The sequence below is a fragment of the Sphaerodactylus townsendi genome, linkage group LG15 (assembly GCF_021028975.2).
Source record: "Sphaerodactylus townsendi isolate TG3544 linkage group LG15, MPM_Stown_v2.3, whole genome shotgun sequence".
Lineage (NCBI taxonomy): Eukaryota > Metazoa > Chordata > Lepidosauria > Squamata > Sphaerodactylidae > Sphaerodactylus > Sphaerodactylus townsendi.
The window spans coordinates 29,198,432-29,225,842 of NC_059439.1; the positions used below are offsets into that span (position 1 = coordinate 29,198,432).

Below are 27,411 nucleotides of genomic sequence, written 5' to 3' on the forward strand. Positions count from 1 at the left end.
CACCAGAGTTGTGCAAAAGGAAGTGAGTCTCTGCAGGCACAACCCCACGTGAGCTGGCGTTGGGTGGGGGCGGATGGCTGGAGGCCTAGCTCCATGCGCTCGTGCAGTACCGAGTTGGGATGTTTTGTTGATGCCCGGCATGCTGGGTATTTATAAACCAGGATGGAGCTTGTGGCTGATTATCCCCTGGTAATTAGCCCCTGACGAAGGCAAACAGCCACAGCTGTGGGGAAGGAGGTGGCCACGCAGACCGGACCAGCTGTGGCAGGCGGCCCGGCTCCAATTGAATCCCTTTCGTTGAGAACTAACGAGCTGGGATGTAATTAATGGGCATAATTAACGTCCAACATGAAACACAATCGTAGATAAATATTAAACAGCTCAGATTAACCAATTCTCACTGAGTAGGGGAGTAATTGGGAGGAGGGAGCCGAGAAAGGAAATTCGGGCAAAGTATGGAGCACAGCGAGCGCGCGCGCACGCTCGGACGGCTATAGAATTCCTGTTTAGTCAGTTGTGAGTCGGGTTGCCAATCCCCATCTAGGTCCTGGAGATCTCCTGGAATTTTGACTGATCTTCAGGCTGCAGAGATCAATTCCCCTGGATAAATGGTTGCTTCGGAAGGTGAGCCCCATGGCATCATACCCTCCCGAAGTCCTTCCTCTCCCCAAACCCGCCCTCCAGCGTGGTATAGTGGTTAAGAGAGGTGGACTCTAATCTGGAGAACTGGGTTTGATTCCCCACTTCACCACACAAGCGGCGGACTCTTGCCTGTTTCCTCACTCCTCCAGATGAAGCCTGCTGGGTGACCTTGGGTGGTTTCAGTGAATCAGGGGTCTTCAAACTATGGCCCTCCAGATGTTCGTGGACTACAATTCCCATCAGCCCCTGCCAGGATAGTCAAGTGGCAGGACTGATGGGAATTGTAATCCATGAACATCTGGAGGGCCACAGTTTGAAGACCCCTGAACTCTCAGCCCCACCAAATTCACAACGTGTCTGTTGTGGGGAGAGGAAGGGAAAGGAGCTTGTAAGCCACCCTGAGTCTCCTTACAGGACAGAAAGGTGGGGTATAAATCCAAACTCTTCTTTGCTTCTCCCTAGTCTCCTCTATCAAATCCAGGAATTTTCCAGCCCAAAGTTGGCAACCATAGGCCTTCGTACAGGCCCTTCGATTATAGTGTCACAAGAGTTTGTTGTTTTCCCGCAACAAACACAACTACTGCTCTAGCATCTTGTGGGATGAACTTTCTTGGGCCAGAACTTTTAAATACAGCTGCCCCTAAAAGAATTTGTCACCAAAAAGACACAGAGGTTGGTGTGCTGTGTGATTTCCGGCCTGTGTGGCCGTGTTCTAGCAGCATTCTCTCCTGTCGTATCTGTGGCTGGCATCTTCAGAATATCTGATGTTAGGAAAGCAAGTGGAGTATATATACCTGTTGGAGTGTCCAGAGTGGGGGAAAGAACCATTGTCTGTTAACAAGTAAAGGGTGCAATTAGCAAGCTAGATTTACATGGATCCACCCATTAGCATGTGAGTAACAGTGAAGATATCAAGGTCACTAGGTGAACAACCGTTCTTTCCCCCACTCTGGACACTCCAACAGGTATATATACTCCACTTGCTTTCCTACCATCAGATCCTCTGAAGATGCCAGCCACAGATGCAGGCGAAACGTCAGGAGAGAATGCTTCTAGAACACGGCCATACAGCCCGGAAACCACACAACACTCCAGTGATTCCGGCCGTGAAAGCCTTTAACAATGCACAGAGTTTGGCCATATAAATTTAGCCACCCCCTCCCTCCCTCCCTCCCTCCCTCCCTCCCTCCCTCCCTTCCTTCCTTCCTTCCTTCCTTCCTTCCTTCCTTCCTTCCTTCCTTCCTTCCTTCCTTCCTTCCTCCTTCCTTCCTTCCTTCCTTCCTTCCTTCCTTCCTTCCTTCCTTCCTTCCTTCCTTCCTTCCTTCCCTTCCTTCCTTCCTTCCTTCCTTCCTTCCTTCCTTCCTTCCTTCCTTCCTTCCTTCCTTCCTTCCTTCCTTCCTTCCTTCGTTCTTCTGATGTAATAGGCTCCAGTCCCTGAGACTTTATGTCACGATACATTTGCTAAACTCTGAAGTATCCCAGCTATCTGCTCAATTTAGTGTTACGGAATTATCTCTCCCCCCAGCCTCCCTCTTGGACTGACATCTTCATAGTCCTTCCCTTTTCGCATCTGTCTCTATTTGCCTCGTTTCTATCTCTTTATTCCTGTTCCTTTGTCGTACGCATTCTCCTGTCGAATTTTGGATAATCTGCCCCAATCTTCTGCCTTTCTTTCTCTTTTTTCCCCTTGGCGCTTTTGTCTGCCTAATGGTTTCTAAGCCTTGAGATGCCGAACAGCCTCTGTCTATTATCCCCATTCGCCGAAAAGCCATCTCCTCTTTTTCTCCCCGTGGCTGGCACTCTGGGGTGCATTTTATTTTGGTCGCTTCTTCATTTTCCAGCGCCCCAAATCTATGGGTCCTGGTCCCCCATGTATAGCCAAGAGGGGCTGAAGGAACTCAAGAGCTGTTCCGTTGAGACAGTTTCGTATTGCTCGAGACTCAGCAAAGACCTTTGGCAAAGACGTCTCTCTCTGTCCTCCGCCTTCTTGAAGTGGTCCCTTGTAATAGAACAAATGGCTCTTTCTGCCCTTCAGACGTCTGAATATGTCCCTGTCTATTTCAGTATCGCTGATCTCTCCGCGCACCTGTTTCGTCAACAATCTTTTCTGCCAACTGCTGAATCTGTCTATACCCAGAATTATCTTTTCATTGCGTCTGTGTATTTGTGAGTCCATTCGACCCCCCCCATCACCCCATTTACTGGTCTATCTCCATCATGATATCTAATTTCCAGATAAATCACTCTGTCTCTTTTTTTCTATTACAAGCAAGTTTAGGAAACAGAACTTTCCAGATCTCCTCCGTTTCCTCAGTCACCATTTCTATAGTATTATATCCATGTCTTGTCGCAGACTTTCACAGCCGGAATCTCTAGGGTGTTGTGGGTTTTCCGGGTTGTCTGGCCATGTTCCGGTAGCATTTTCTCCTGATGTTTCGCCTGCATCTGTGGCTGGCATCTTCAGAGGATCTCTGAAGATGCCACCCACAGATGCAGGCGAAACATCAGGAGAAAGTGCTATTGGAACATGGTCATACAACCCAGAAAACCCACAACACCTTACATCCATGTTGTGCCACAAATATCTCTACACCTGCTAAGGTTCTCCTGTTTCTAGCAGTTTGCAGAATTGTGTCCTCTCCATTCCTTCATGACTCTGTATGACACGACCTCACTACTCGTTATATTCCCTCCCAGCAAAGTGTGATCAAATTGCCGGTTCTGTGCTGGAAACTGAATTCTAAACGTGTGTGTTCAGGATCGTATCACATAAAGAAAGTGAGCTTCTGCCCCCTCTGTAATATTTTTACAACCCCAAACAGTGCTAGCCGTGATATTTGCCCCTTTGGAGGAAACCTGGGAGCAGGTGTGGAGATATTTGTGGCACATCTGTTCACGTGGCGTCCCCAACGATCGAATGGCAGCCTGTTGGGGAAACTGTGCAGGAGGAAAGGTGAAGGCCACCATCCCTGCATTCCATGTTCCCGATCCAAATCGTGCCTGCTTGCGTTGAGGATTAAATTTCCAGCCAAGATTCTTCGCAGTACCTGTTCAACTGCGTGGACTCGGGGGAAATATAATGTGTAGTTAGTTCAGCCCATTTATCTGATTGCCTTTCCAAATCCTCCTCCAGAGCTCTCTGCCTCCGTGGGCCTTTCTGCTTGGTTAGCTTTCTTGCGCACGAGAAAGACACCGGCGCATCTACCTTACAAGGAGCGTTGATGTGCTGTAGATATTGCGTGTTTCTCAAGCGCTCCGAGCAGAATAATTGTAGTTGGGGCAGTGAAGTCCATCTCCTGTGCATCGTGGAAGATTGTTTTGTTATTGTCGTATGGAACAGGACTGCGCGAGTCTTTCCAGCCCCCACTTGACTGTGGGGATGAGATGTAATTTCTAAAGAGGTGTCATTTCCCCCGCTCAGTCACATTCAGTGCCATTCTGCAAGCACCAGATTGGTTAAATTACCTTGAGGATTTTACCTGGCGAAGGATTTTTGTTTCTTTAACAGGATATTTTTTTTTGCTGCCCAGCTAATGCAAGGCTTTAAACACCGATTGCAAGGATTTAAAAAAACCAGACCGCCTGCCATTCCCCAATATTTCTTCTTCCTCTAGCAGCAGTGGCGTAGTGGCTAAGAGCAGGTGCACTCTGATCTGGAGGAACCTGGTTTGATTCCCCGCTCTGCCGCTTGAGTAGTGGAGGCTTATCTGGGGAATTCAGATTAGCCTGTCCACTCCCACACACGCCAGCTGGGTGACCTTGGGCTAGTCACAGCTTCTCGGAGCTCTCTCAGCCCCACCCACCTCACAGGGTGTTTGTTGTGAGGGGGGAAGGGCAAGGAGATTGTAAGCCCCTTTGAGTCTCCTATAGGAGAGAAAGGGGGGATATAAATCTAAACTCTTATTATTATTATTATTATTTGCTTCTTATATGTAGATAAAAGGTCCACAAAAAAATTTTAATGGGTAAAATTGGGCAGAGGCGTGCTTTAAAACATTCGTGCCGCAATATTCGCAAAATAAAACAAATGCCACTGTAAGGAGAGATGACGTGTGAATATGTTGGACACGCTGAAAGTTTAGCAATAGGACAGCAAACAACCAAAAATCAAAACATTTTACATGCAGGTGAATTGTACAAGAGGTCTCAACTCACCTGACCTGCTGGGCTAATTTCTCACTGCCTCTTTCTCTATTTCATGTTCCCCATCTGCCTAAGAGTGCAGTCCTACGTGAAATTACCCCAGTCTAGGCCTATGGAATTAGACTGCAGTAAATGTATTGTCGAAGGCTTTCAGGGCCGGATTCAACTGGTTGTGGTGGGTTTTCCGGGCTGTGTGGCCGTGATCTGGTGGATCTTGTTCCTTCCTGGACACAATGTGTAACAGACTTCCCTCTGTGATAGCCCTCTGAAGATGCCAGCCGCAGATGCAGGCGAAACGTTAGGAACAAGATCCACCAGACCACGGCCACACAGCCCGGAAAACCCACCACAACTAAACGGCAGTAACTTTACGCAGGATGTGCACTATCAACAGACCTCCTCTTCCCAGACTGTCTTCCATTCTTAGTACTAGATACCTCATCCAGCTTGTGAATGCGCCATTCTCTTTCCAGAGATCCCTCATTGTCTAGATACTCCCCTCTCAATTTGAATCCAGAGACAAAACTCAACAGTCTTCATAAATCTCACCCTTGGCCCGCCAATCCTTTCCCAAACGCAGTCTGTCTGCCTGCCTGTTGGAATAAGATGGGACCACAAGATCCCTGATCAAGCAGGAGTTTCCACCCAAGAGTTGGCCATCCCATAGGTGACATCTGCGTGGGGAGGGGGGGGGGCGGCTTTTCAAATTTGAAATGCGTATATTCTGTGCCCCAGTACAGTATGTTATCCTCGGACGTGTGTAACTGAACAGCCTCGGAGTTCCTTGTTTGAAAACGAAGAGCAGCTTTGACAGAGGGGAATTAGAGTGGGGACTTGCGTGGGAGGAGAGGGGCGTTTGCTCTTCCTGCCACTTTTTCTACCACAAACACCCCTTCGCCAGCTCATGGAACGCCACAAATACATGCGCTGCGGCTGCCTCCATATCCTCAATTCTCTTCTCCCACGTCTGCTTAAGCTGAACATACTTGTGATGTGTACTGCAAGCAAAACTCCGCTATAGTAATCACCCCAGAAAAAAATCAACTTTGTCCAACATCCACAATTTCGCCCTGGATAAGCAGAGGATAGTGACGAGAAAACCATCCTGCTCCCCCCCCCCGCCCCCCCGAATAAGTCTTTTTAGTTATTTTCCCACTCATCTCTTCACCCCCAAATACCCATTGCCTTGATTTGTTATCCATCTGAGACCGTGATATGCACCTCTTTGGTTTGTATCCGTTCATCTAATACTACACCATCCATCTCTCCATCAAACATTTTAGGGTGCTTCCATTTATCCAGAAATCATGTTTGGGAAATTATCTCTGTCATAGTCACCGCTAGTCAAAGTTCAAGTTTATTGCTCAGCCAATGGGCCATTGCGAAGCGCTAGATAACCACCCCCCCCCCCCCCCCCCCGAATTAAAAACCTCTTTCTCTCTACCCCTCCTGAAACGGGGAAGGAAGAAGGAAAGAGACGGGTTACATACTCTTTATCCTCCCAGTTTCACTTAGAATCGTAGAATCATAGGCTCATTCCGCACATGCAGAATAATGCACTTTCAAACTGCTTTCAGTGCTCTCTGAAGCTGTGCGGAATGGCAAAATCCACTTGCAGACAGTTGTGAAAGTGGTTTGAAAACGCATTATTTTGCGTGTGCGGAAGGGGCCATAGAGTTGGAAGAGACCCCTAAGGGCCGTCAAGTCCAACCCCCCTGCCATGCAGGGACACGCCATCCAAGCACTCCTGACAGATGGCCATTCAGCTTCCGCTTAAAAACCTCCAAAGAAGGAGACTCCACCACTCTCCGAGGCGGTGAATTCCACTGTCTAACAGGTGGAATCGATTTTCCTCTACCTTGAACCCATTATTCCCGGTCCTCGTCTCTGGAGCCGCAGGAAACAAGCTTGCTCCCTCAGCAACCTGACAACCCTTCAACTATCTAAACATCCTTTCCAATATCTTTGCCTCCCTCAACAGTTCCAGAGACCCCAGAACCACTACCCACCTCTGAGATTTGGCACTGTCCCCAATGGGAGTACCGAGAAAAATATTCGAAACAACTATGGGGAGATGCATGAATATATGGGGAAGTACAACCAGCGCAGCGTGGAAGACGCCCTCCATAACCTGAAGACAGGGTAGGTGGCGAAATGGGGGTGGGGGGGGATGATGCAGTAGCAGAGAGGATCCTGTTTTGCTCTTTTACCCGTAAAGAATTTCTTCTTATGCAAGTATACTCTGTGGGGGTCACCCTAGGGGCCTTTCCACACCGTCTAATTTTTTTACACAACAAACGTGCAGTTGTTTCTCCTTTATAACGTCGACTCCACGCATCTTTTTGCAAGGGTGCGCTTTCGTTGGCAGCACCTCCCCCGGCGTGGTGCAGTGGTTGAGAGCAGGTGCGCTCTAATCTGGAGAACCGGGTTTGATTCCCCGCTCCGCCGCTTGAGCTGTGGAGGCTTATCTGGGGAACCGGAATAGTTTGTGCACTCCAAGGCATGCCTGCTTGGGTGACCTTGGGCTAGTCCCAGTTCTTCGGAGCTCTCAGCCCCACCCACCTCACAGGGTGTGTGTTGTGGGAGGGGGAAGAACATTGTAAGCCCCTTTGAGTCTCCTTACAGGAGAGAAAGGGGGAGATATAAATCCAAACTCTTCTCTTCTTCTTCCAAACAGGGTGTATTAATTGCTGTTTTAACTCCAACATGGAGGATGCTTGTATGAGTGTGGCAGGCTACGGTTTATTTAGTTACCTCAGTTATGCCTTTGCCCTTGATGGGTCTGAAGCAGAAACGTTGTGCGCTTCGCATCGGTATATTTTGGCAACGAGCGTGAGCACGTATGTATGTATGTGTGTAGTAGCGTGTGTGACTGACTGACTGACTGACTGACTGACTGACTGACTGACTGACTGACTGGCCCAAGGTCACCCAGCAAGCTTCCACAACACAGCAGGGGTTCAAACCTGGCCCTCCCAAGTCTCAGTCCAGCACCGTAGCCACTATACAACGCTATCTCGTACTCTCAGGTGCCGCTTACAATAGCGTGAATGAAAACTTCTCCAGCTTCCGTGCCCACACTGTTCTGTGACCTTATAGCCGTTTAAAAATATTCTCTAAAAGCGGCACGCGCCGTTCCTGTGCCGCCCCTAGACAGCCAGTGTTCGTCTGACCTTGGTAGCTCTGCATGCCAGCAAGAGCGGGCCCCTCACCGTTCCCCACCACAGTGCTCCTAGGGACTCCCGCGGCCTCATTTCGCAGGTGATCCACATAAGAAGTCCACAGTGAGGCATAAACACAAGATTAAGCTGCACGGTCATGCTGTGAACTAGACTTGTATGTGGGTCTTTTGCATGTGAATTCATGGGTGTGTGTTTGTGACTTTAATTGGCATGAGTGCGTTGTGTCTCGCCCTGTTTGAGCAGCATCGCGGTGGGGTGAGTTTCCAGTGTTTTAGGAACTGCTGTCGAGCCTGCCGTCAATTTAAAAACTGCATTATGAAACATGACTTTCCATTAAAATTACCTCATAGACTCTGCTAATTAACCAAGAATCACAGTGACACCCCACCCCCCCAGGTTCGTTGCTCATAGTAATGCATAAAGGTTGGAGTCCTTACCTCATGTGGAAACACCCATTAAATCAGTAAGAGGAAATTTGCTTTTCAACCACAGTTCTATGCTTGCAGTCAGGGTGTTTCAAAACAGAGACTAATCTTGGTTAGGGGATTTTAAGCATGTGCCCTAAAGTGAATGGCATTATCCATTAGCCAGTTATTTTAGTGCTCCACAGAGTTCTTTCAGATGACTATACTCTGTTCCACAGAAAGATGGTAGTAGGGTTGTATATTCCTCCGCCACAGAACAAAGCATATTGGGCCTTCTTTGTTGTAGAATTCTCCACCTGGGTCCAAGTGCCTACCTAGCCCTGCTCTCTCTCTCTCTCTCTCTCTCTCTCTCTCTCTCTCTCTCTCTCTCTCTCTCTCTCTCTCTCTCTCTCTCTCTCTATATATATATATATATATATATATATATATATACATACACACACACACACACACACACACACACACACTCTCTATATATATATATATACACACACACACTCTCTCTCTCTATACACACACACACACACACACACACACACACACACACACACACACACACACACACACACACACACACACACACACACACACACACACACCAATCTGTTTGAATGTAAAAATACATTTAGGCATAAGTGCTCTTATATCAAAGCACCATGCTCACTAATGCACAAAATAATGGTTTTGACAAAAGAACAGCGTTAAAAGATAGATAATGAATTCTAAGTTGGCCGAGGACTATGACGTGGGGAAAACGCCGCAGGCATATCGCGTGGCGCGGCTGGCCAAACTAGCCATGCTTTCCGTTGGAGCCAGACATAAAACTTCAAAAGTGGGCATACTTTGCCAAGCTCCTCCTATCGCATGCCTGATTCCAATGCAAAACACTAACCATAACCTGGCTGCGGAACATAGGCTGATTTCACCAAAGGTGTTAATCTTACTTAAGAAGGATGGGTTTTGTAAGCTGCCTTTAGGGACGCTGCGGTGGAGAAAAGCGGGTATAAATCAAACTCTTCTTCTAACGAAGCGAATGTTCTTGCAGTTCAGACTTTTTTAATCCATCAAACAGACGTGCACCACTTTTACATTTTATCCGGCTGGCTGTGCGTTCCCCTCTGTCAGGATTTTGGGCCAACCTTTCCTTGGTACAGCAAAGCTTCAACTCGGGGCCTTTTGTATTATTAGCGCGGAATTTAGGAGGTCCTGTCTCAGTCCGCGGCCCTGCCTAGCTCTTTGAGTCAGTTTCTCCTGCCGTCCCACGTGGGGTTGCGATCCATAGCTTTCTGCCTGCAAGCGAGGGCGCTTTTAACTGTTTGAGGGGCTTAGCTTTCCGCTTTCGCCTCTCAGAACACCGCCCGCTGGTCTGTCGTCTGGCTGTTGTCTTCCCGGCAGTTCCAGCCTCTCAGGCAGAAGGGTTTTCACAGCAGCATGCTGACTGGGATGTCAAGGTTTAATCCTGGTGGTTGGTGCCTGCGTGCCAGGCATGTGCTGTGCGACCGAGTGGAGTTTTATTCCTTTATTTAATACATTTCTCGGCCCCCTTTCTCCACTGGCAGGAGTTCAGAAGCAATTAATTGTAATCAGCGTGATTACACAGCGACGGGAGGACCCCTCGTAGCCGTGGCCTCCGCCTTAAAAGAACCAATTAGCAGGCGGTAATCTCCTGCCGATGTACCAGATCCGGCCAGTTAAGTAACGTAAAACAGACCAACAAAGGAAGCGTTAAGAAGGAGTCAAGGTAGAGGGCGTTAGTTGGATGAATCAAATGTATATATTATTAGGGGGGAAATTAATGGGAAAGCTGTTAGACAGATGGAAGAAGAAGAGTTGGATTTATGTCCCACCTTTCTCTCCTGTAAGGGGCTTACAATCTCCTTTTCCTTCCCCACCCCTGAACAACAAACACCCTGTGAGGTAGGTGTGGCTGAGGCCTTCGAAGAACTGTAACTAGCCAGGAGGTCCTTACATCTGGCGTAATGGTGATTACAAGCCAATCTGGGCCCCCAGATAAGCCTCCACAGCTCAAGTGGCAGAGCGGGGGATCAAACCTACCCCTGTTTAGGCCAGTAACAGCATCTTCTCTTAACCACTACACCAGTGGTGGCAAACCTATAGCACGGGTGCCAGAGGTGGCACTCAGAGCCCTCTTTGTGGGCACGTGCAACAGAGTCCCCTCGCATCCTGGGCTACCCTGGGCCTCTGGGCTTAGATTATTAGCGGTAAAACCTATAAGACCTAGTTTTGGGAAGCAATGTAAAGACGAAAACCTGTCAAATCTTTGTTGAGCCACTGATTTTCGTAGCGGAAGAACTAAAGTTATTGTGTGGAAAACTAAAGCGCTGATCCTTTACCAGGTGAAATGTAGTTTGCTGGCAATGGGGCTTGCTTCGCGATTAAACCCTCTCCTAGAGTTGGCAGTTCACCCGTTGGAAGAGTTGCGGTTGCTAAAAGCAAAGCCACTGACTACCGCCAAGCTTGCAGTAGCGCGCGCAGACCAACCATTTTTTCTAAACAAAAACCTCGGTATTCAGGTTCAGATTGCCGTATTGGCGCTGCGCACGATAAATAAAATTGGGTTTGGGTTACCAATTTGGGCCTTTCGGTCTCGAAAAGGTTAGCTATCACGTACACTGCACCGCTATTTTGGAGACAAGGGCAGTGACTATGAGAGACTGCTTCCTGCAGGTCTGCCATGCGTATTATTACCTGTACGCAAGCGGTATTTCTAGAAACTCCTAATTATGCGTTAGCGACGAATTGATCTGCCTGTACATTCAAATCCCGTGAAAGCCTGCTTAAGGGTAAAGCGGAGTTTGAGAACAACGGACAGCAGGACATTCCTGAAGGACTCACTGCGGGTGCAGGCTGCAGAGTGGGCCAGCTCCCTCCCTCCCCCCCCCCCAATCGTTTTTGATGACAAAGTATAAACTTACAGACAGCTTTCTTTCCAGGTAGTTAACCAAAGTTGGCCATCATTTTGCTTGTCGTACAACTTTCTATATAACAGCAATACGGAACTGTTGCTGGCAGCGCCCGGTTGAAATCATGGTTCATACTTTTTTGAAAAATCTGACTTTTCTTCTGTATGGCAGGTTCTTGGGCCAACTTTGGTGCCAGGAGATCTTGGGGGCAGTACATGGGGAGGATAGAATGTGGGGAGGATGTAATACTGCTACTGGGTGACACTGTAGGGTTTTCTCTTAATCTCTATGGTAAAGACACTGTAGGTATTTCCCTTAGTCTTTATGGTAAAGACTATAGAGATTAGTGGAAATTCCTAGAGCATCAGTATAAAGGCGTTTCCCCCCCTTCAGCTCCTCAGTTTCTCAAGGTATCCCTTTATGGTAAAGACTATAGAGATTAGTGGAAATTCCTAGAGCATCAGTATAAAGGCGTTTCCCCCCCTTCAGCTCCTCAGTTTCTCAAGGTATCCCTTTATGGTAAAGACTATAGAGATTAGTGGAAATTCCTAGAGCATCCGGTATAAAGGCCTTTTCCTCCCTTCAGCTCCTCAGTTTCTCAAGGGCGGGAAACTGGGGTTGGCGAATTCCTCACCAGACCCAAACAATCAAGGCCTTTGTTTTGAACCGGTTTATTTCCGCATTACCTTCTGTCCTTTGAAGGTCCCAAGACGAGGATTTATTTTAAAGGTCATGTTTAGTTCCTTCATGCATTCTGCGGGATATCTAAAGCTAATCAAAGATGGCCTCCTTCCAAACAAAAGTAGTACCGTGTTCCCAGATATAAGACGGTGTCTTATCAGTGGTACTGCTCCCAAAGATGCTATGTCTTATTTCAGGGGATGTCTTTTCTGTGTTCTGTTAGGCCAGACGCTTCCAAGAGCAAAACTTTGCTACGTCTTGCTTTGGGGGGGATGCCTTATATTTCGCACTTCAACCGGAAACCTCTACCGATCTTGTTACCAGGGGATAATGTATATTCAGGGAAACAGGGTAGTAGTTGCTTGTTCAACTGTCAGTTCTCTCCTGCTTAATGGAAACTGCCTCCTCCCAAGTTCCTCGAAAAGCTTCCTTTCCGAGCTTTGCATGATGAATAAATAGCAAGGTCTAAATCTACCAGCCCGCAGTCGAAGCGGGGAAGCCGTCTTTAATCGGCAGCCTGTAGCTGTTCCCCATTTATCTGCCTCTGTCCGTCCGTCTGTCTGTCTGTCTGACTGGCTGCAGGAAGCTGGATGCCTTCATTTGCGGCGGTCATAATGGCAACTTTACATGGTAGCGCCAAGGAGAGAAGGGCTGCAGAGCTAGTCACCATTTGGGCCGGGAAAGTCTTTGCCACCACCGGCTACGGGATTGCACTGCAAAAGGGGTCCAAGTGGAAGCGGCCCATCGACTTGGCCCTCCTCCAGTTTCTGAGTGACGGTAAAGCCTGTCCACATGCCCGGTTCCGGGGGGATTAGTGGGAAGGTGGGCCGGAAAACCAAGTTCCTGGGTCTGATAGTGAGAAATGCGGTGGGGGAACAAAACTCAAAGAGCAAGGTGCTGGTTCCTTTAGCAGACGTGCCTCTCTTTTCGTAATTGATTGCGAGTTGATGGGGGACAATAAAAGAGGATGCTTTGGAGTGGAGGGGTCTCAAATGAGGGATGTTTGGTGTGTGCTCTTGATGTTAGAAAGCAATTCTGGACATTTAGTCCTACCCACGTATCAGAAATAGAGTTGCCAACTCCAGGTTGAGGGATTTCTGGAGACCTGGGGCCGGAGAATGGGGAGCTTGGGGGAAGAAAGACCTCAGCAGTCCACGATCAAGGATGAAGAAGAAGAAGAAGAGTTTGGATTTATATCCCCCCTTTCTCTCCTGTAGGAGACTCAAGAGAACCCACAATCCTCGACTTGCCCCTTCCCCCCTCACAACAAACACCCACCAGCCCAGAGGTAGGTGGGGCTGAGAGAGCTCCGAGAAGCTGTGACTAGCCCAACGTCACCCAGCTGGCGTGTGTGGGAGTGTATAGGCTAATCTGAATTCCCCAGATAAGCCTCCACAGCTCAGGCAGCAGAGCTGGGAATCAAACCCGGTTCCTCCAGATTAGATACACGAGCTCTTAACCTCCTACGCCACTGCTGCTCCTCTACAGGATGCTGTTCCTCCAAGGGAAGTGACTTCTGTAGGCTGGAGATCAGTTGTAATCCCAGAGTGGTGTCGTGGTTAAGAGCAGTGGTGCACTCTAATCTGGAGAACCAGGTTGGATTCCCCACTCTGCCGCTTGAGCTGTGGAGGCTTTTCTGGTGAACCAGATTAGCTTGTGCACTTAGCATCTCCCAACTGGAGTGACTAGACAGTCACGGTCTCGGGCTCTCTCCCCACCCACCACAGAGGTGTTGTTTATTGAAGAGGAGAGAAGAGTTTGTAAACTTGAGTCTGCCACAACAGAAGGGGATATAAAGCCAAACTCTTCTTCTTCTTCCAGGAGATCTCCAGGCCCCACCTGGAGGTTGGCAACTCTACAACAATTCCAAACCAGGTGCCTCTGGCATGTGGATTTCAGCCACTGAAATGCTCTCCCATTCATTGGTTTTAACTTCCTCAAACCCCAGGCCCAGTGACCAGGCCACGCCTTTGCAACCAGCTGCTTTGTATTGCTTAAAGGAGCAGCAGTGGCGTAGGAGGTTAAGAGCTCGTGTATCTAATCTGGAGGAACCGGGTTTGATTCCCAGCTCTGCCGCCTGAGCTGTGGAGGCTTATCTGGGGAATTCAGATTAGCCTATACCTCCCCACGCACCACCTGGGTAGTGGAGGCTAGACCAGGGGTAGGAACCTCTTGACTCTCCAGATGTTCAGGAACTACAATTCCCATCAGCCCCTACCAGCATGGCCAGTGGCCATGCGGCCAGGCTGACAGGCTGTAGTTCCTGGCTGGAGAAACACCCTGGGATTCCCTGAGCTAGGCCCCAACTCTTGGAGCTCTCAGCCCCACCTACCACCTCACAGGGGTGTTTGTTGTGGGAACAGAGATTATGTAAGCCCTTTGGAGTCTGCAGGAGAAAGGAGGGATATAAATCCAAACTCTTCTTCTTCTTAACAAGATCTTCCCTCTCTTAAAACCAAGCTTTCTGAAAATGGAAATCCTCTCGTTTAGTTTAGAAGTGGAGTGATGATCCGAGGAGTGACAATAAGATTTTGAATTATTATCTCAGCAGGGATTAGTTTTCACTTTTAACTTGCTCTTTAATGAAAGCCTCTTTGTGTTTAAAATTGAGATTGTTAAAATATAGGATTATATAGCATTAAGTGTTCTCCACGTCCAATCTGCGCGGAGGCCAGAGTTAGCGTGGTGTGGTTTTGCTTGCCTTTGGGCGTAAGAACATTTAGAGATGTATTGTGTATTTTTATAATATCTGTTTTAACTTATAATTGCCTCGCCTCAGAGGCACAGCAAGAAGGCTTCTGTAGCAGTCAAAGAAATCTAACCTGACTTGACAGATTCTCAGAGAGGAGCCACTCGAAGTGGGCTCCTTAAGGAACCGCGATGGGGTCACTTAATCCCCGAGCCGCCGATAGTCAGCTAGGAAGGTGGTGAATCGCTTCTCCCCTCGGGCCTTGAGGAGCTGGCTGGCCCGATCCAAGGAGGCAACCTATAGCAGGCTTCCACTAGCTAAGGAACAGAAGAACATAAGAACTAGCCTGCTGGATGAGACCAGAGTCGATCTAGTGCAGCACTCTGCTACTTTCATAGCAGCCCACCCAGGTGCCCCAGGGAGCCTCCACATGCAGGATGTGAAAGCAATGGCCTTCTGCTGCTGCTGCTCCTGAGCACCTGGTCTGCTAAGGCATTTGCAATCTGAGATCAAGGCAGATCAAAGAGGGGTGGAAGCGGGGGCAGTCCACTTAGCAGGTGCACCATTCCCCTCCCCCACCTCTGGAGCCACTGCATCTCCAGATGTTTTACCTTCAGCCGCCGCCACCCCACCCCCGTGTCCCAATCCAGAACTGCAAAATACCTTCTCGCTCTCTCTGTTCTTCCCCAAATTCTCGTGGATCTCCCGTTTCAAAGGCTGGAAAGAGATTCATGGCCATTAAGGATTATTAAAAACCATTTTGTCAAGTCCCTAATCGCTCGTCAGCTTTGTCAGGCAAAATCACACGGCAACAGGCAATGTTGTGCTCATCAAGATAAGTCAAATTCACGACCAAAAAAAAAAGTGATTTCCCTCTCCCTGTTATTGCATGTTCAGCGTGCAAGAGACGCCACAGTTACAGATTTGCTCCAGAGTCTCAGGACGACAATTTCGCCCCCTTGCCCCGTCACAAACGCTTGGGAACGAGCCGTCTGTCGGCTGTTGTGAGTTTTCTGGGCTGCACGGCTGCGTCCTGGTAATTTTTGCTCCTAATGTTTCGCCCACATCTACGGCTGGCGTCTTGCAAAGGCACGGCACAATGAGGGATGTTTTTGGTGCCATAGGGAGACACACATCTAACACCATGACATGCCTCTGAAGATGCGGGCAAAACGTTCGGAGGAAAACCTACCACACCATGTACAATGGGTCCAGAGGAGGGCAACCAAAGTGGGAAAAGGCCTGGAATCTATGCCTTACGAGGAAAGTATTAGGGAGCTGGGGATGTTTAGTTTGGTGAAGAGAAGGTTAAGAGGTATTATGATAAGCCCATGTTTGGAATATTTGAAGGAATGTCATGTTGGTGAGGGACCAAGCTTGTTTTCTGCTGCTCCAGAGACCAGGACCAGGAGTCATGGGTTCAGGGTGCAGGAAAAGAGATTCCACCTAAGCATCAGGAAAAACATCCAGACAGTAAAGGCTGTTCGACAGTGGAATGCACTACCTCGGAGTGTGGTGGAGTCTCCTTCTTTGGAGGTTTTTAAAGAGAGGCTGGATGGCCATCTATCAGGAGTGCTCTGATTGTGTGTTCCTGCATGGCAGGGGGTTGGACTTCCTGGCCCTTGGGGTCTCTTCCATCTCTATGATTTTATGACCATGTGCACACAACCCAGAAAACCCACAACGACCGTTTGATTCCAGCCATCAAAGCCTTTGTCCTTTCTCCACAGTGCACCACACCCATTCCCCCCACTTTTAACCACAGCAGCCACCTGTACATTGATAAATCTGAGTCTGTCATCAGAACAAAGATTATATCCTGGATTAATCCACCTAGAATAAAAGTGTGCACATACCTAGCCCAGGATGATTGGGAGCAAAGATTCCCATACCTTCCGGGGGGAGCAGCAGCCTCCAGTGCGCTAGGAAGAGCGCTGAGGGAATTGAAGACAGGCATCCAGCTTTCTATTTCTAGCTCCAGGGATAATGAACAGACACAGTTTTCGGGTGCGTTTGATCTGAGCAGAGGAACCTGGATTCTGTCTCTGCCGCTGCTAATGGGCTTGGTTTGAGGCTCTAATTGCTGTTAGCCCACAGTCTCTCGCTTCTCTTTATAGTCGACTGGCTGACTGATAGAGATGCCAGGGGAAGCAGGACACTGGCACCGCTTCCTGCCCCAGGCATACTCCAACCAAGATGAAGGGCCAGGACAGCCCTGTCTTGAACTGCCTTTAAAAGCTGAATGGAAAGTGTGTGCATTGAAGGAAAAAAAAGTGCATTCTGGAGTAGAAATGGCTCTCTCGGTTCTGTTGCTTATTATGCCACTTTTGGCAGCGAAGAGCTCCCAGACTCATCTCATCTGCTAGAAAACTATCATTAAAAGATCTTCGTCAATGCACAAGAAGACTATGTGTGGGAGAAGACAGTTGTACTTTTGTACAGTATGGGAGTGAGTACATTGAAGGCTAGCTATGAGTGAGCAGGTGCACTCTAATCTATGGAGAGCAGGGTTGGATTCCACGCTCTGCCACTTGAGCTGTGGAGGCTTATCTGGGGAACCAGATTAGCTTGTGCGCTCCAAGGCATGCCAGCTGGGTGACGTTGGGCTAGTCACAGTTCTTTGGAGCTCTCTCTCAGTCCCACCCACCTCACAGGGTGTTTGTGGGGGAGGGAGAAGGGAAAGGAGGTTGTAAGCCCCTTTGAATCTCCTTACAGGAGAGAAAGGAGGTATGTAAATCCAAACCCTTCTTCTTCTTCCAAAATGTACAAAAGACCAACCTTTACATACAAATCTCAGATGAACTTTATGAATGCCCAAAACGTTCTTCTGTTGTCCCATTGTTCAGGCATGCCCCGTTCACGGAGTTGGGGAGATTCTCATAACTCATCTTGGATTTCTAACATTCATACATGACCAAATTTCAGCTAGTCATCATGACACAGACTAGAAAGTGTGTTGGCTTTTGCCTGTTCTGTAACCCTTGATTGCTGAAACTTGTGCATAAAAATAGAGCACACACAGTCATTTATGCCTAAACAATTCACGTTGAAATTTTTCTCCAAATTAGTTTGCCAAAAGTTAGAAATTATGGGAATGTATATAATACATATTAATGGGTCCACTGTACATACATATTGAGGAGCAAAAGAGTGAGTTATAAAAACACACACATATACACACAAACACACACACACATACACGCACACACGGTTGCCTGGTACACACCTGAGAGAATCTGTGGCTTGTGTCTGAGAAAGTATACGTGCAGATTATTGCAAGCTTCCTGCAGCTTATTTGGGGAGGGGGCGAGAAACAGTTGCCTAGCAACCTACCCATCTGTCAAATGATACTCTTTCTACCTGGGCCACGTTTTATGCTACAAACATGAGATTTGTTTTAATATTCTGCTTTAATTAATATGGGGAAAGCTACCCATTCCGGCTCCTGAACTACATCAGGGTTCAAAGACATGCATGGATAATTAAATGTTGTGATGGGGTTACTGTTCTGCCTGCACATACTATGAGCCACACGGGGAAAGGGTTGCTCAGCTATCTCCCTTCCTTTCCACAGAGCCCCACAACTAGGTTCTATCTCATTGCTAGGAGACAGCAACCTCCACGGCCGTTGAGACCTCAGTAGTCGCTCCCTAGCTCTGTGCAAGAGGCACCTGCATCCTCAGGGAGAAGGGGAGAGGTGCCCAAAGGGAGAGGCACATCTCCTAGGTTCCCTTGCCTCCTCGCCCCCGTCCCCTCCTCTCTTTCAGACGAGATCGAGCTGCTGGAGCGCTTGTGGCTCTCGGGGATCTGCCACAACGACAAAATCGAGGTGATGAGCAGCAAGCTGGACATCGACAACATGGCCGGCGTCTTCTACATGCTCCTCGTGGCCATGGGACTGAGCCTGCTGGTCTTCAGGCCTGGAGACACACCTCATCTGCACTGGAAGCTCTTGACACTGCATAGAGCGCACAGGCTGGACTTCCCTCCTGGCCTTCAAGCAGAAGGGTGAGGCGGCGGATGGGCAGAGCCCGGCTTTGCGTCCATTTATATTCTCACCCACAAAGTTGCATCCGCAGCGGCACACAGTCACTTCCAATTGTTGTGTTTTTGTCACAAACTTGACCAGCCTGTTTTTGCAGAGCTCCCCTCATTCCACAGGCCAGAGTGATGTTCACTTACACATCTGATCATTTTTCGTGGATTGTGTTAGACAATCCTTGGCACAAAAACTTCATTTTGTTCATTCGCGGTAAACAGTGTCCATCTTTCCCCGTCCCTGCCTTGTGGTGTGGTGGTGAAGAGCAGGTGGATTTTAATCTGGAGAACCAGGTGTGATTCCCCACTCCTTCACCTGAGTGGCAGAGGCTGATCTGGTGAACCAGATGTGTTTCTGCATTCCTGCTGGGTGACCTTGGGATACTCCCAGTTCTTCAGAACTCTCAGCCCCACCTACCCCACAAGGTGTAATGTTGTGGCCAGAGGAGAGGAAGGAAAGAGAGCTTGTGTAAACCATCTTGAGTCGCCTTACAGGAGAGAAAGGTGGGGTATAAATCCAAGCTCTTTTTCTTCTTAAGCTGTGTGTGCATAGAGACATATATCAATTGCGCCATGGGGCTGTTGCTGAGTCCCATTCACTGTGTGGTGTTCACATGAACAGCCTTCTCTCTAAGATTGACTGTTGATAGCGCCAGTACTGATTGGGTAGCACCTTGACATCACCAACCCACCTCCCAGGAGTGATTTTCCTTTTTTTAAAAAGGTGATGACCGACTGTTAAACTGCGCGGCAGCTTAAAAGGGGCGAACAACTTGCTTGAAGGGAAAAAAAAAATAAGAGGGAAAGCAAGGACCAGACTGAGATCAACATTCAATTTGCTGATTATCTGTCGCATACAGCTGGAGTTTGCTCTGTGAGGGAAAAAAAATCCATATGCACATGAGTCCACGTGAGTTTGAAAGTTTAGTTCCCCAACACTGAGATATGTAGAGAGATTTGGAGAGAAGAAGGAAGTTTGGATTTATATCCCCTTTCTCTCTCTTGTAAGCCAAGGAGACTCAAAGGGGCTTCACAATCTCCCAGCACCACCCCACAACAGACAAGGAGAATTTGTTGAGGTAGGTGGGGCTGAGAGGATTCTCAGAGAAGACTGTCACTAGCCAAGGTCACCCAGCAGGAGACGTGGGGGACTCGCGGAAACACATCTGGTTCACCAGATAAGCCTCCGCCCCACAGGTGGAGGAGTGGGGAATCGAACCCGGTTCTCCAGATTAGAGCGCACCTTCTCTTAACCACTACGCCACACTGGCTCTCTTTGCTGCGGGACCTTCTTGTTGAGGGAATATGTGGTGTCCACTGCAGGTTGAAACAAGTTGTAAGCTTATGGCTCCTAAACAGGAAACCTGGGAGTTGACAGTTCGACGTCGTAGCTCTGCGCTGGAGCTTTGGATTCCTAGCGAAATATTGCCAGTGCTGTCCCGGAGCAGCGGTTCCCAAAAAAGACTGGTGGTAAGAGACGCGAGGAGAACCATGGCAGTCAAAGCAGATTTGAGACAGATTCAATTTGTGGTGTCATTGTGATATGCTAATAGGCATTTAAGACAGACTCTCATGAGCCATAGCCTATAATGCATTCTGTAGAGCACTCATTTGCATATGTTGATCACGTTCAATGCAGATTAAAAAATGCCTGCTGCCTTGCACTGAATGGGGAAGTTTTTTAAAAAGCGAGATTCAGCTGGGTGGCAAGAATCCCACGCTGCCCTCCGATTCCTCTGCCTGCTGCCCCTCGTTCGTTCGGATTCTTTTTGTCCTTCGCTGTGTCGATTTGTCCGTCTGTGTCTCTCCTCGCCGTCTCCTTTCCGTGTCCCCTCCTTCCTCCTTCCCTCCACTCGCTGCCAGGGCGATCCTTCTGTAAAATCAATGACCTACAGTGAGAAGGATATCGTTAAAACATAGCCTTTGTGTCAGTTCTGCTTGAGGAAGAGTGGTGATCTGATGAAACTGACCCAGCGCTTAGGAGTCTAGGAAGCGAAGGCAGGTGTCAGGGGCCAGGCCGAGGGTTGTGAAGGGAAAGTCGGCGGGCTCCGCGAGGCCTCAAAAGAATCCAACAAAGTATGTTTAGGCAGGAATTTCTTTAGGGAAGTGTTTCTAAGAAACTTGGATGTTAATACTGAAGGTGTGGAGAATTTACTGACCCGCACTGGGAGGTGAAAGAATCCGTGGAGCTGCTTTGCAAGACTTAGGCCGTCTCCGCACAGCACAATTACACCAGGGTAGACCTGGGATCGTAGATACTGAAGCTATTTTATCCTCATTTCTGCCTCCACACGGCTCCCCTCTAATTCCCAGGAGCTGAGGTAGGACCGGGGATTTTTACAGTTTCATTCCATGCAGCCCTGGATGTTCTCTTTTGTATCTACCCCGTTGACAAAAGACAGAGGGAATGGCTCCCCCCACCCAAGCTTTCCCTTTCCTACCTGATCCACGCCTCGCCAGCTCTAAAGACAGAGGGAACGGCTCCCCCCTCCCCAAGGTTGAAAGTGGCGAGGTAGGAAAAATATACTGGGTCTGCTCCTGTGGTGTTTGCACAGCAGTGGGGTCGCCCCAGGATTTAAAAAAAGAACCACCAAACTGGCGATTTTTGAATATCCCAGGGTAAGGGAAATAACGCAGGGCAGCACCGGGGCAGGCCTACATTAGCATTGGGAGCCGTGCGGAAGTTATGGCTGCACTGGGATATTTTTCTCGCTCACCCCGGGATATTTTGACTGTGCCTAAACACCCTTGGAGACCTTCTCAAGAGACAGGAGGTGTGTAGCAGCCAGAGTGAGTAGGGGGAGTGGTGTGTAATTGTATAGAAACTGGGAAGAGGGGTGAAGTATAGGAACCAGAAGACAGCAGTGTGGGCAAGACACAGAACACGGCTTCCCTACTGAAGTTTCTAGGTTGTATTGCTTTAGAAAACAAGCCACAATTTCATAAAGCCTCAGAACAGTGTTTGAGGAGGCCATATCAAGATCCTGGAGAGGGGGATGTTATTACCAGCAACGCCTTTCCTTGCAGATAACAGGGAATATCAACAAAAGGCATTTCACAAGCAGCATGCAATTCAGGTAATTCTCCCGCCTGCAGAGAGCTTCCCCCTCCCCAGTGAGCCATGTAGTGTCCTTAACTGCCTGACCACGATTCATAGGAGGGGCCGTGGCTCAGCGAGGTGGCATCTGCTTGGCTTGCAGAAGTCCCAGGATTCAATGCCCAGCGCAGCGTCTCCAGTTAAAGGATTCAGCAGTAGATGACATGAAAGACCTCCATGGGAGACTCTAGTAAAAGTCCTATCAGCCTGAATAGGCCATAGGTGTCAAACTCGCGGCCCTCCAGATGTTATGGACTACAGTTCCCATCATCCCCTGCCAGCATGCTGGCAGGGGATGATGGGAACTGTAACCCTTATCTGGAGAGCTTGAAGTTATTCCACAATGAAGAATAGAGTACGATACTCACCCAGACTTTAAGAGGCAATAGCTGTCCAGGTCTGAAGTCTGAAGTCAATATGAGGACTCTGAGGGCTCAGACGGAAGTCTTTATTGTACTCAGCTAGTACCTGGCTGTGGTGAAATTATTCAGGTTACAGGAACAAGGAAGTCACACCAGCCTGCTGAGACCTTTGATCCTCAGAGAAACCAAACCGGCCAGCCAAATGGTTTGGATCAAAGGATTATTTTAGAAGCACGTGTCAGGAAACGGAAGTTACCTGGGAAGCAAAGGGAGGCAAAGAAAGGTATCCCACCACGGACCGAGCTAGAGGAAGCATCTCTCATCTTGAGGTCTGAACAGGAACATAATTGGAACATGCTTGGCTGAGAGATCTTTGTAAGAGAATTTTTTGTTTTGTTTTCTGTTTTACAATAAAAAAAATCTTTGAGAACTGAGCAGTTTGGAGTATTTGGAGGAAAGAGCCCGGAATTGAGAAGCAGGATTGGACACCCCCCACCCCAATCCCTGGTCTCGTGATACTGGCTTTGCCACATGCCAGTTCTGCTGGACCATGGAATTACAGTCATGTTTATCCCTTAGAATTCCCGCCAAAAAGCCCTTCCTATTTCCCATGGAATGAGAGAACGACATAACCGAAAGGAGGCTGTTTCGAAGTCGAGCATCTCAAGGACAGTGCAGGGATAGTGTCCCGCTACCTGCCTCCTTCCCCTGCTGGGTTGGCACCCAGCTTACCTCTCTGCCTGTTTGGCTACAGTTACAAGAATCAAACGAAAGCACAGGGAAAGATCCATTAACACAGTAAAGGTGAAGGCACTTACTCCCTCCCCTTCAGCAGATGTAAGTCCTTGCACCTCGCCCCAGTCTTTGATGTCAGAGTCCCTCCTGACACACTGGTCCCTTTCCAAATGTGTCCGTGTGCCTCACACCAACCATGCCTCTTCTTGGACTACACTTCCAACAACCCTCGTTTTTAACCCATGTGTTTCACTCCCTCTAGGGCATGTATAGCTGTTGCAGTAGCGAAGACCCCAAAGTCCTAGACCAGCAGCAGCTGCCCATCCTCAACCATAGCTACGGCCCATCACGGGTTGGAGCCCCAGCGCTGCCCAGCCCCCCGGGACCGCCCCTTCCCTGTTCCAGCTTCCTGCCTCGAGAACGCCGCATCGTGGAAAGGTGGCGCCATGCTCGCAGCCCGAATTGTTACAAGGACCTGTACCCCCCAACGCCTGCAGAGCTCCCCACGACGAAACCTCCGCGCCACAGCCTCAAGAGCCCTTTCTCCGACGGTTTCCACCGCTTCTATGGCCCCATTGAACCCGAAGGGCTCTCCGACCATGTTGGTGGCAAAAAGATGGCGCCCTGTCAGCTCTCCCCACCGCCGCCGACCCGGGGCATGGAAAAGCCTCCCTCTTATTTTGCCATCGTACGCGAAAAAGAGACTCCCGACCTGCCCCCCGTAACATCTGGTTGGCAACGCAAATCGCTTCGCGGGTTGTACGAAAGTTTCCAAGCCGGGAAAGCGGCAGGCCGGCCCCCGGAGGTGAAGAAGTACGATGGGCCGTCGAGCAGCTACACCGCCAAAAGCCCGTGTGAACTGGAACGGGGCAGCACCCGGCCTTTCGGCAAGGAGCGGGGTCGGTACGGCTATACCCGACTGTCCTACGAAGACGAACGCTCCCCGCCCATCTCCCGTTACCGGCACACTGAAGAGACGTCTCTGCCACGAACCGAGCCAGATGTCAAATGCTCGACCTCGTCGAGCCGCGAAAGGGGCTCCCGTGCCCACATATGCCGCAGCCATTCCCACCCGCTCGCTGTAGGTGCCAGTTTGCGCAGCCAGAGTCATTACATGGACTTTTCTGACTCGGATTCTGACATCTGCGAGCGAGACAGCGACAGCCATAGCTACTGGTACCAGTCGCCGGATTATTTCTGTACCTACCCGTCTCGGGAGAGACAGCTGTTTGCCACACACAAGCCCCTGCACTACTGGTCAGCCGATAAGTTGGCAAAATGCCACGGGTGCCACGGTCCCTGCCAGCACTGCCTGAGCTTGGAAATGCTCCCGCCGCCCACCCCGCCGTGCCGCAAGGAGGCTTTGCGCTACTTGAGCTGTTCTGAAGAGCGTCTGGAACGGCGGCTGGACTGGGAGCACCGCCACTGCAGCGTGTATGGTTGCCTAGCTCCTCGGCACCGCCATGGCTTCCACCGACGCTGCCACCACCATTCCTGCGACCTGGGGCCGGCTGGAGGAGTCCTTCATCCCACCTCCCGCAGCCTGGAGGACCTCAGCTCCTGCCACATGATGCGCTGCGGAACCTCCCATCGGCACTCGGGGGCCTTTTCCCCCGATTGGCTGCCGCGCCGGGTGAGCCGAAGCGGGGAGCTTTTCGCTCGGCGTGGGTCTGCCCATTTCTCCAGCCTGGAGTCGGAGGTATGACCAGCGACAGGTGGGGTGGGACTGGGGTGGGGGTGGGGAAAGAGGCTTCGGATGGGACCGCGGAGAAAAGACTGAACTGTAGTTCAGCCCACCGAGTGGGGACTGAGACGGTGGAGGTGGCGCTGTTGCCCGAATCAGGGTGCGGAGGTGATGCCACGAAGATGACCACGGAGAGGGGGAAGCAGAACAGTGCCATAAATGAACCCACCAAGGGCAAGCCACAGAGGCCACCAAGAAGACACGACATAGTGTCACGCCTCCCTGACACAGGAAAGGGAACATTTTAAACCAAAAGAGTTAAACCTTACAGCGGCGACTGGAATCACAACTAATCCCATAGAGCCGAACAGAAAGGGGAGCGGACAGGGTTTTTCAGAGGGGGGGCGCGACACCATGCGACTGCTATCCCAAGTGCCACCAGAGTAGCTCCCTGTGACAAAACGCCCCATCCCTTCCACCAGCCGATTTACAGCAGGAGGCAGGAGGGAGCTGTCCCCTCCTGTCCATCCAGGACAGACCTTTTATATCCATAAAAAGGGCTTTCCTGCCACCCTGTGGCACATCGATGGGGTGGGTTCCTGTGGCCAGTGGCAGTTGGCTACTGCAACAGCAGGGCTGTTCCTCTCCCAATAAGAGAGGGCCACTGAAATACTAACCAGTCGCAAAATATCCAGGACTCTGTGTCCCCCCCCCCCCCCCCCCCCGTGCAGAATGCCAGCAGAGGAGAAGAAGTGCCATTGGTCGGTCGTGCTCCGAGGGGGAGGGGGAGGAAAAAAAAACCATACAACTGTTTGAACTTCTGGGTGGGCGGGGATGTTAGGAGACAAAACTGTGACTACGTTCAACAGAAAACTGTGATATTTTTTCCTGCACATTCTCCGCTTCCTCTTCTCCCTCCTTTCTTTTCTCGGCTCTTCTCACCTATGTTCCTTCTTTCTCGTTTTCCTCTGCTTTAATCTTGCAGTCATGCTCCACCCGCCCGCCCCCATAATGACCGCAAACACACCTCATGGTCTTACAAACTCACAAACACAAACTCTTATACTTGGGCATCAGGCTGGGTGAAAAACGACACAAACGAATCGAGAGCGCAACAGAACACATTTGTGGGAAACTCTGCACCGTGTATTTTTTGGTGCACTGCAGTTTTACCAGTGCAAGAAAGTAAAGAAGACGTAAGACTTTTCTTTAGATCAAGGGACGTCCACATTTCAACCTAAACAAAATTAAGCCGGTAGAAAATTAAAGCCTCGTTAAATGTATAAAATGCTGTATATTATAAGTGGGATTCTCGTATGCTGTCTTAAATCTGGTCTCTCTGAACCGTTTGGCGTGGCTGCCAAAGTGGAAACAGAGCGAGCATGGACTGGTACATTTCTCCACACCTCCCATGCGAATGAAGAATCAGGTCCTTCCCATATTGTGGAAACATGAAGGACAGCCTATATGTTGCAGTTTCTGACAAGCTGGGCCAGGGTTCTGACCCAAAGCAGCTTAAAAATGCAAAAACAGAACCAAAGCCCAAACAGGCTCTGAATGGGGGGGGGGGAGGTCATGCCCCCTCCAGCCCTCCAAATTTAGAATCACGGGCCCCTTCCGCACATGCCGCAGAACACACTTTCAATCCGCTTTCACAATTGTTTGCAAGTGGATTCGGCTATTCTGCATAGCTGCAAAATGCACTGAAAGTGGATTGAAAGTGCATTATTCGGCATGTGCAGAAGGGGCCACTCAGTTGGATTCCTGCAAGAAAATGATGCGGGGGATGGGGGGCTGTTCGATACGGCGTAGTCTTCAGTACGACTGCTGTTCGATACGGTGTTTTACTGTTCGATACGGCGTAGTCTTGAGTACATGGAGCAACAGGCCCTCCTCCCCTCCCACCTTGCATATGGTTTTCAACTGGGAAAACAGCCTGGCCGAGGGGAAGGGGCCCTTTTTCCCCTTGTGGTGCCTTCTGAATTTGTTTGAGATCTTCCTTTTTTAAAAAAGAAAGAAAGTTCTCTACAGCTGCTGCATGGCTATGGGTCGCATAAACTGGGTCCAGGGAAGCTGGGCCCGACTTGTTAAAAGCTGGAGCTAATAGTTTGGCCCTGATGAACGTGTCTCCGACGCATGTACGTTTCACACATCTTCTCACGGAAGAAATGTGCTCGTTCATCCCAGCGGAGTGGAAACCTACCCTCAAAACCAGCCCACGCCCAAAGTCTTACATCACACATGAGCATGGCTTGCTCTTGGAATGTGGTTGTGGCAGTCTCCGTGTGAGGAGCCCAGCGGATCTTGTTCAGACTAACAGAGTTTGCAGGTTTCAAGTAAGCCTGTCGCTCTTTGACCCAGCTCGTGACTGATCTGTACAGTTCGCTGACACGGGGGGACGCCTCTCGTCAGCGATCCTTTTTTCCTCTAAAGAAAAACCTACGAAAAGTAGCAATATCAACAGCAAGCAGGTAGCAAGGTAACATACGAGAGAGACGCTCAGAGCTGGAACCGAAGAGGTCGCAACGAACTGAGTGTTCTGTTTGCACCTGTGAGGCTGGCGTTTTTCCTAAACAGCTGCTACGTGGCTGCGGGCCAGGGAGGCCAGACCCGACTCGTTAAAAACGGTAACCTAGATAGTAAAGGCCCCAGACAGTTAGATGGGTTAACTCAAGTCTTGGCAGCGAACTACCCTGTTTCCCCGAATATAGGACATCCCCTAAAAATAAGACATAGTAGAGGTTTTGCTGAAGTGCGAAATATAAGGCATCCCCCGAAAGTAAGACATAGCAAAGTTTTTGTTTGGAAG

The 27,411-nt window shown here is 49.5% G+C and overlaps 1 protein-coding gene across 1 annotated transcript; it reads left to right on the forward strand.

The window, feature by feature from the left end:
* The first annotated feature begins 608 nt into the window (after positions 1–608).
* On the forward strand, positions 609–27,411 carry GRIN2D (glutamate ionotropic receptor NMDA type subunit 2D). The gene is given in 9 exon segments (XM_048516725.1): positions 609–624; positions 2,484–2,568; positions 5,521–5,524; positions 6,767–6,927; positions 12,580–12,607; positions 12,609–12,774; positions 18,454–18,694; positions 20,143–20,194; positions 23,181–27,411. Coding segments are annotated over 9 exon segments (2,196 nt in total). The 3' UTR covers positions 24,624–27,411.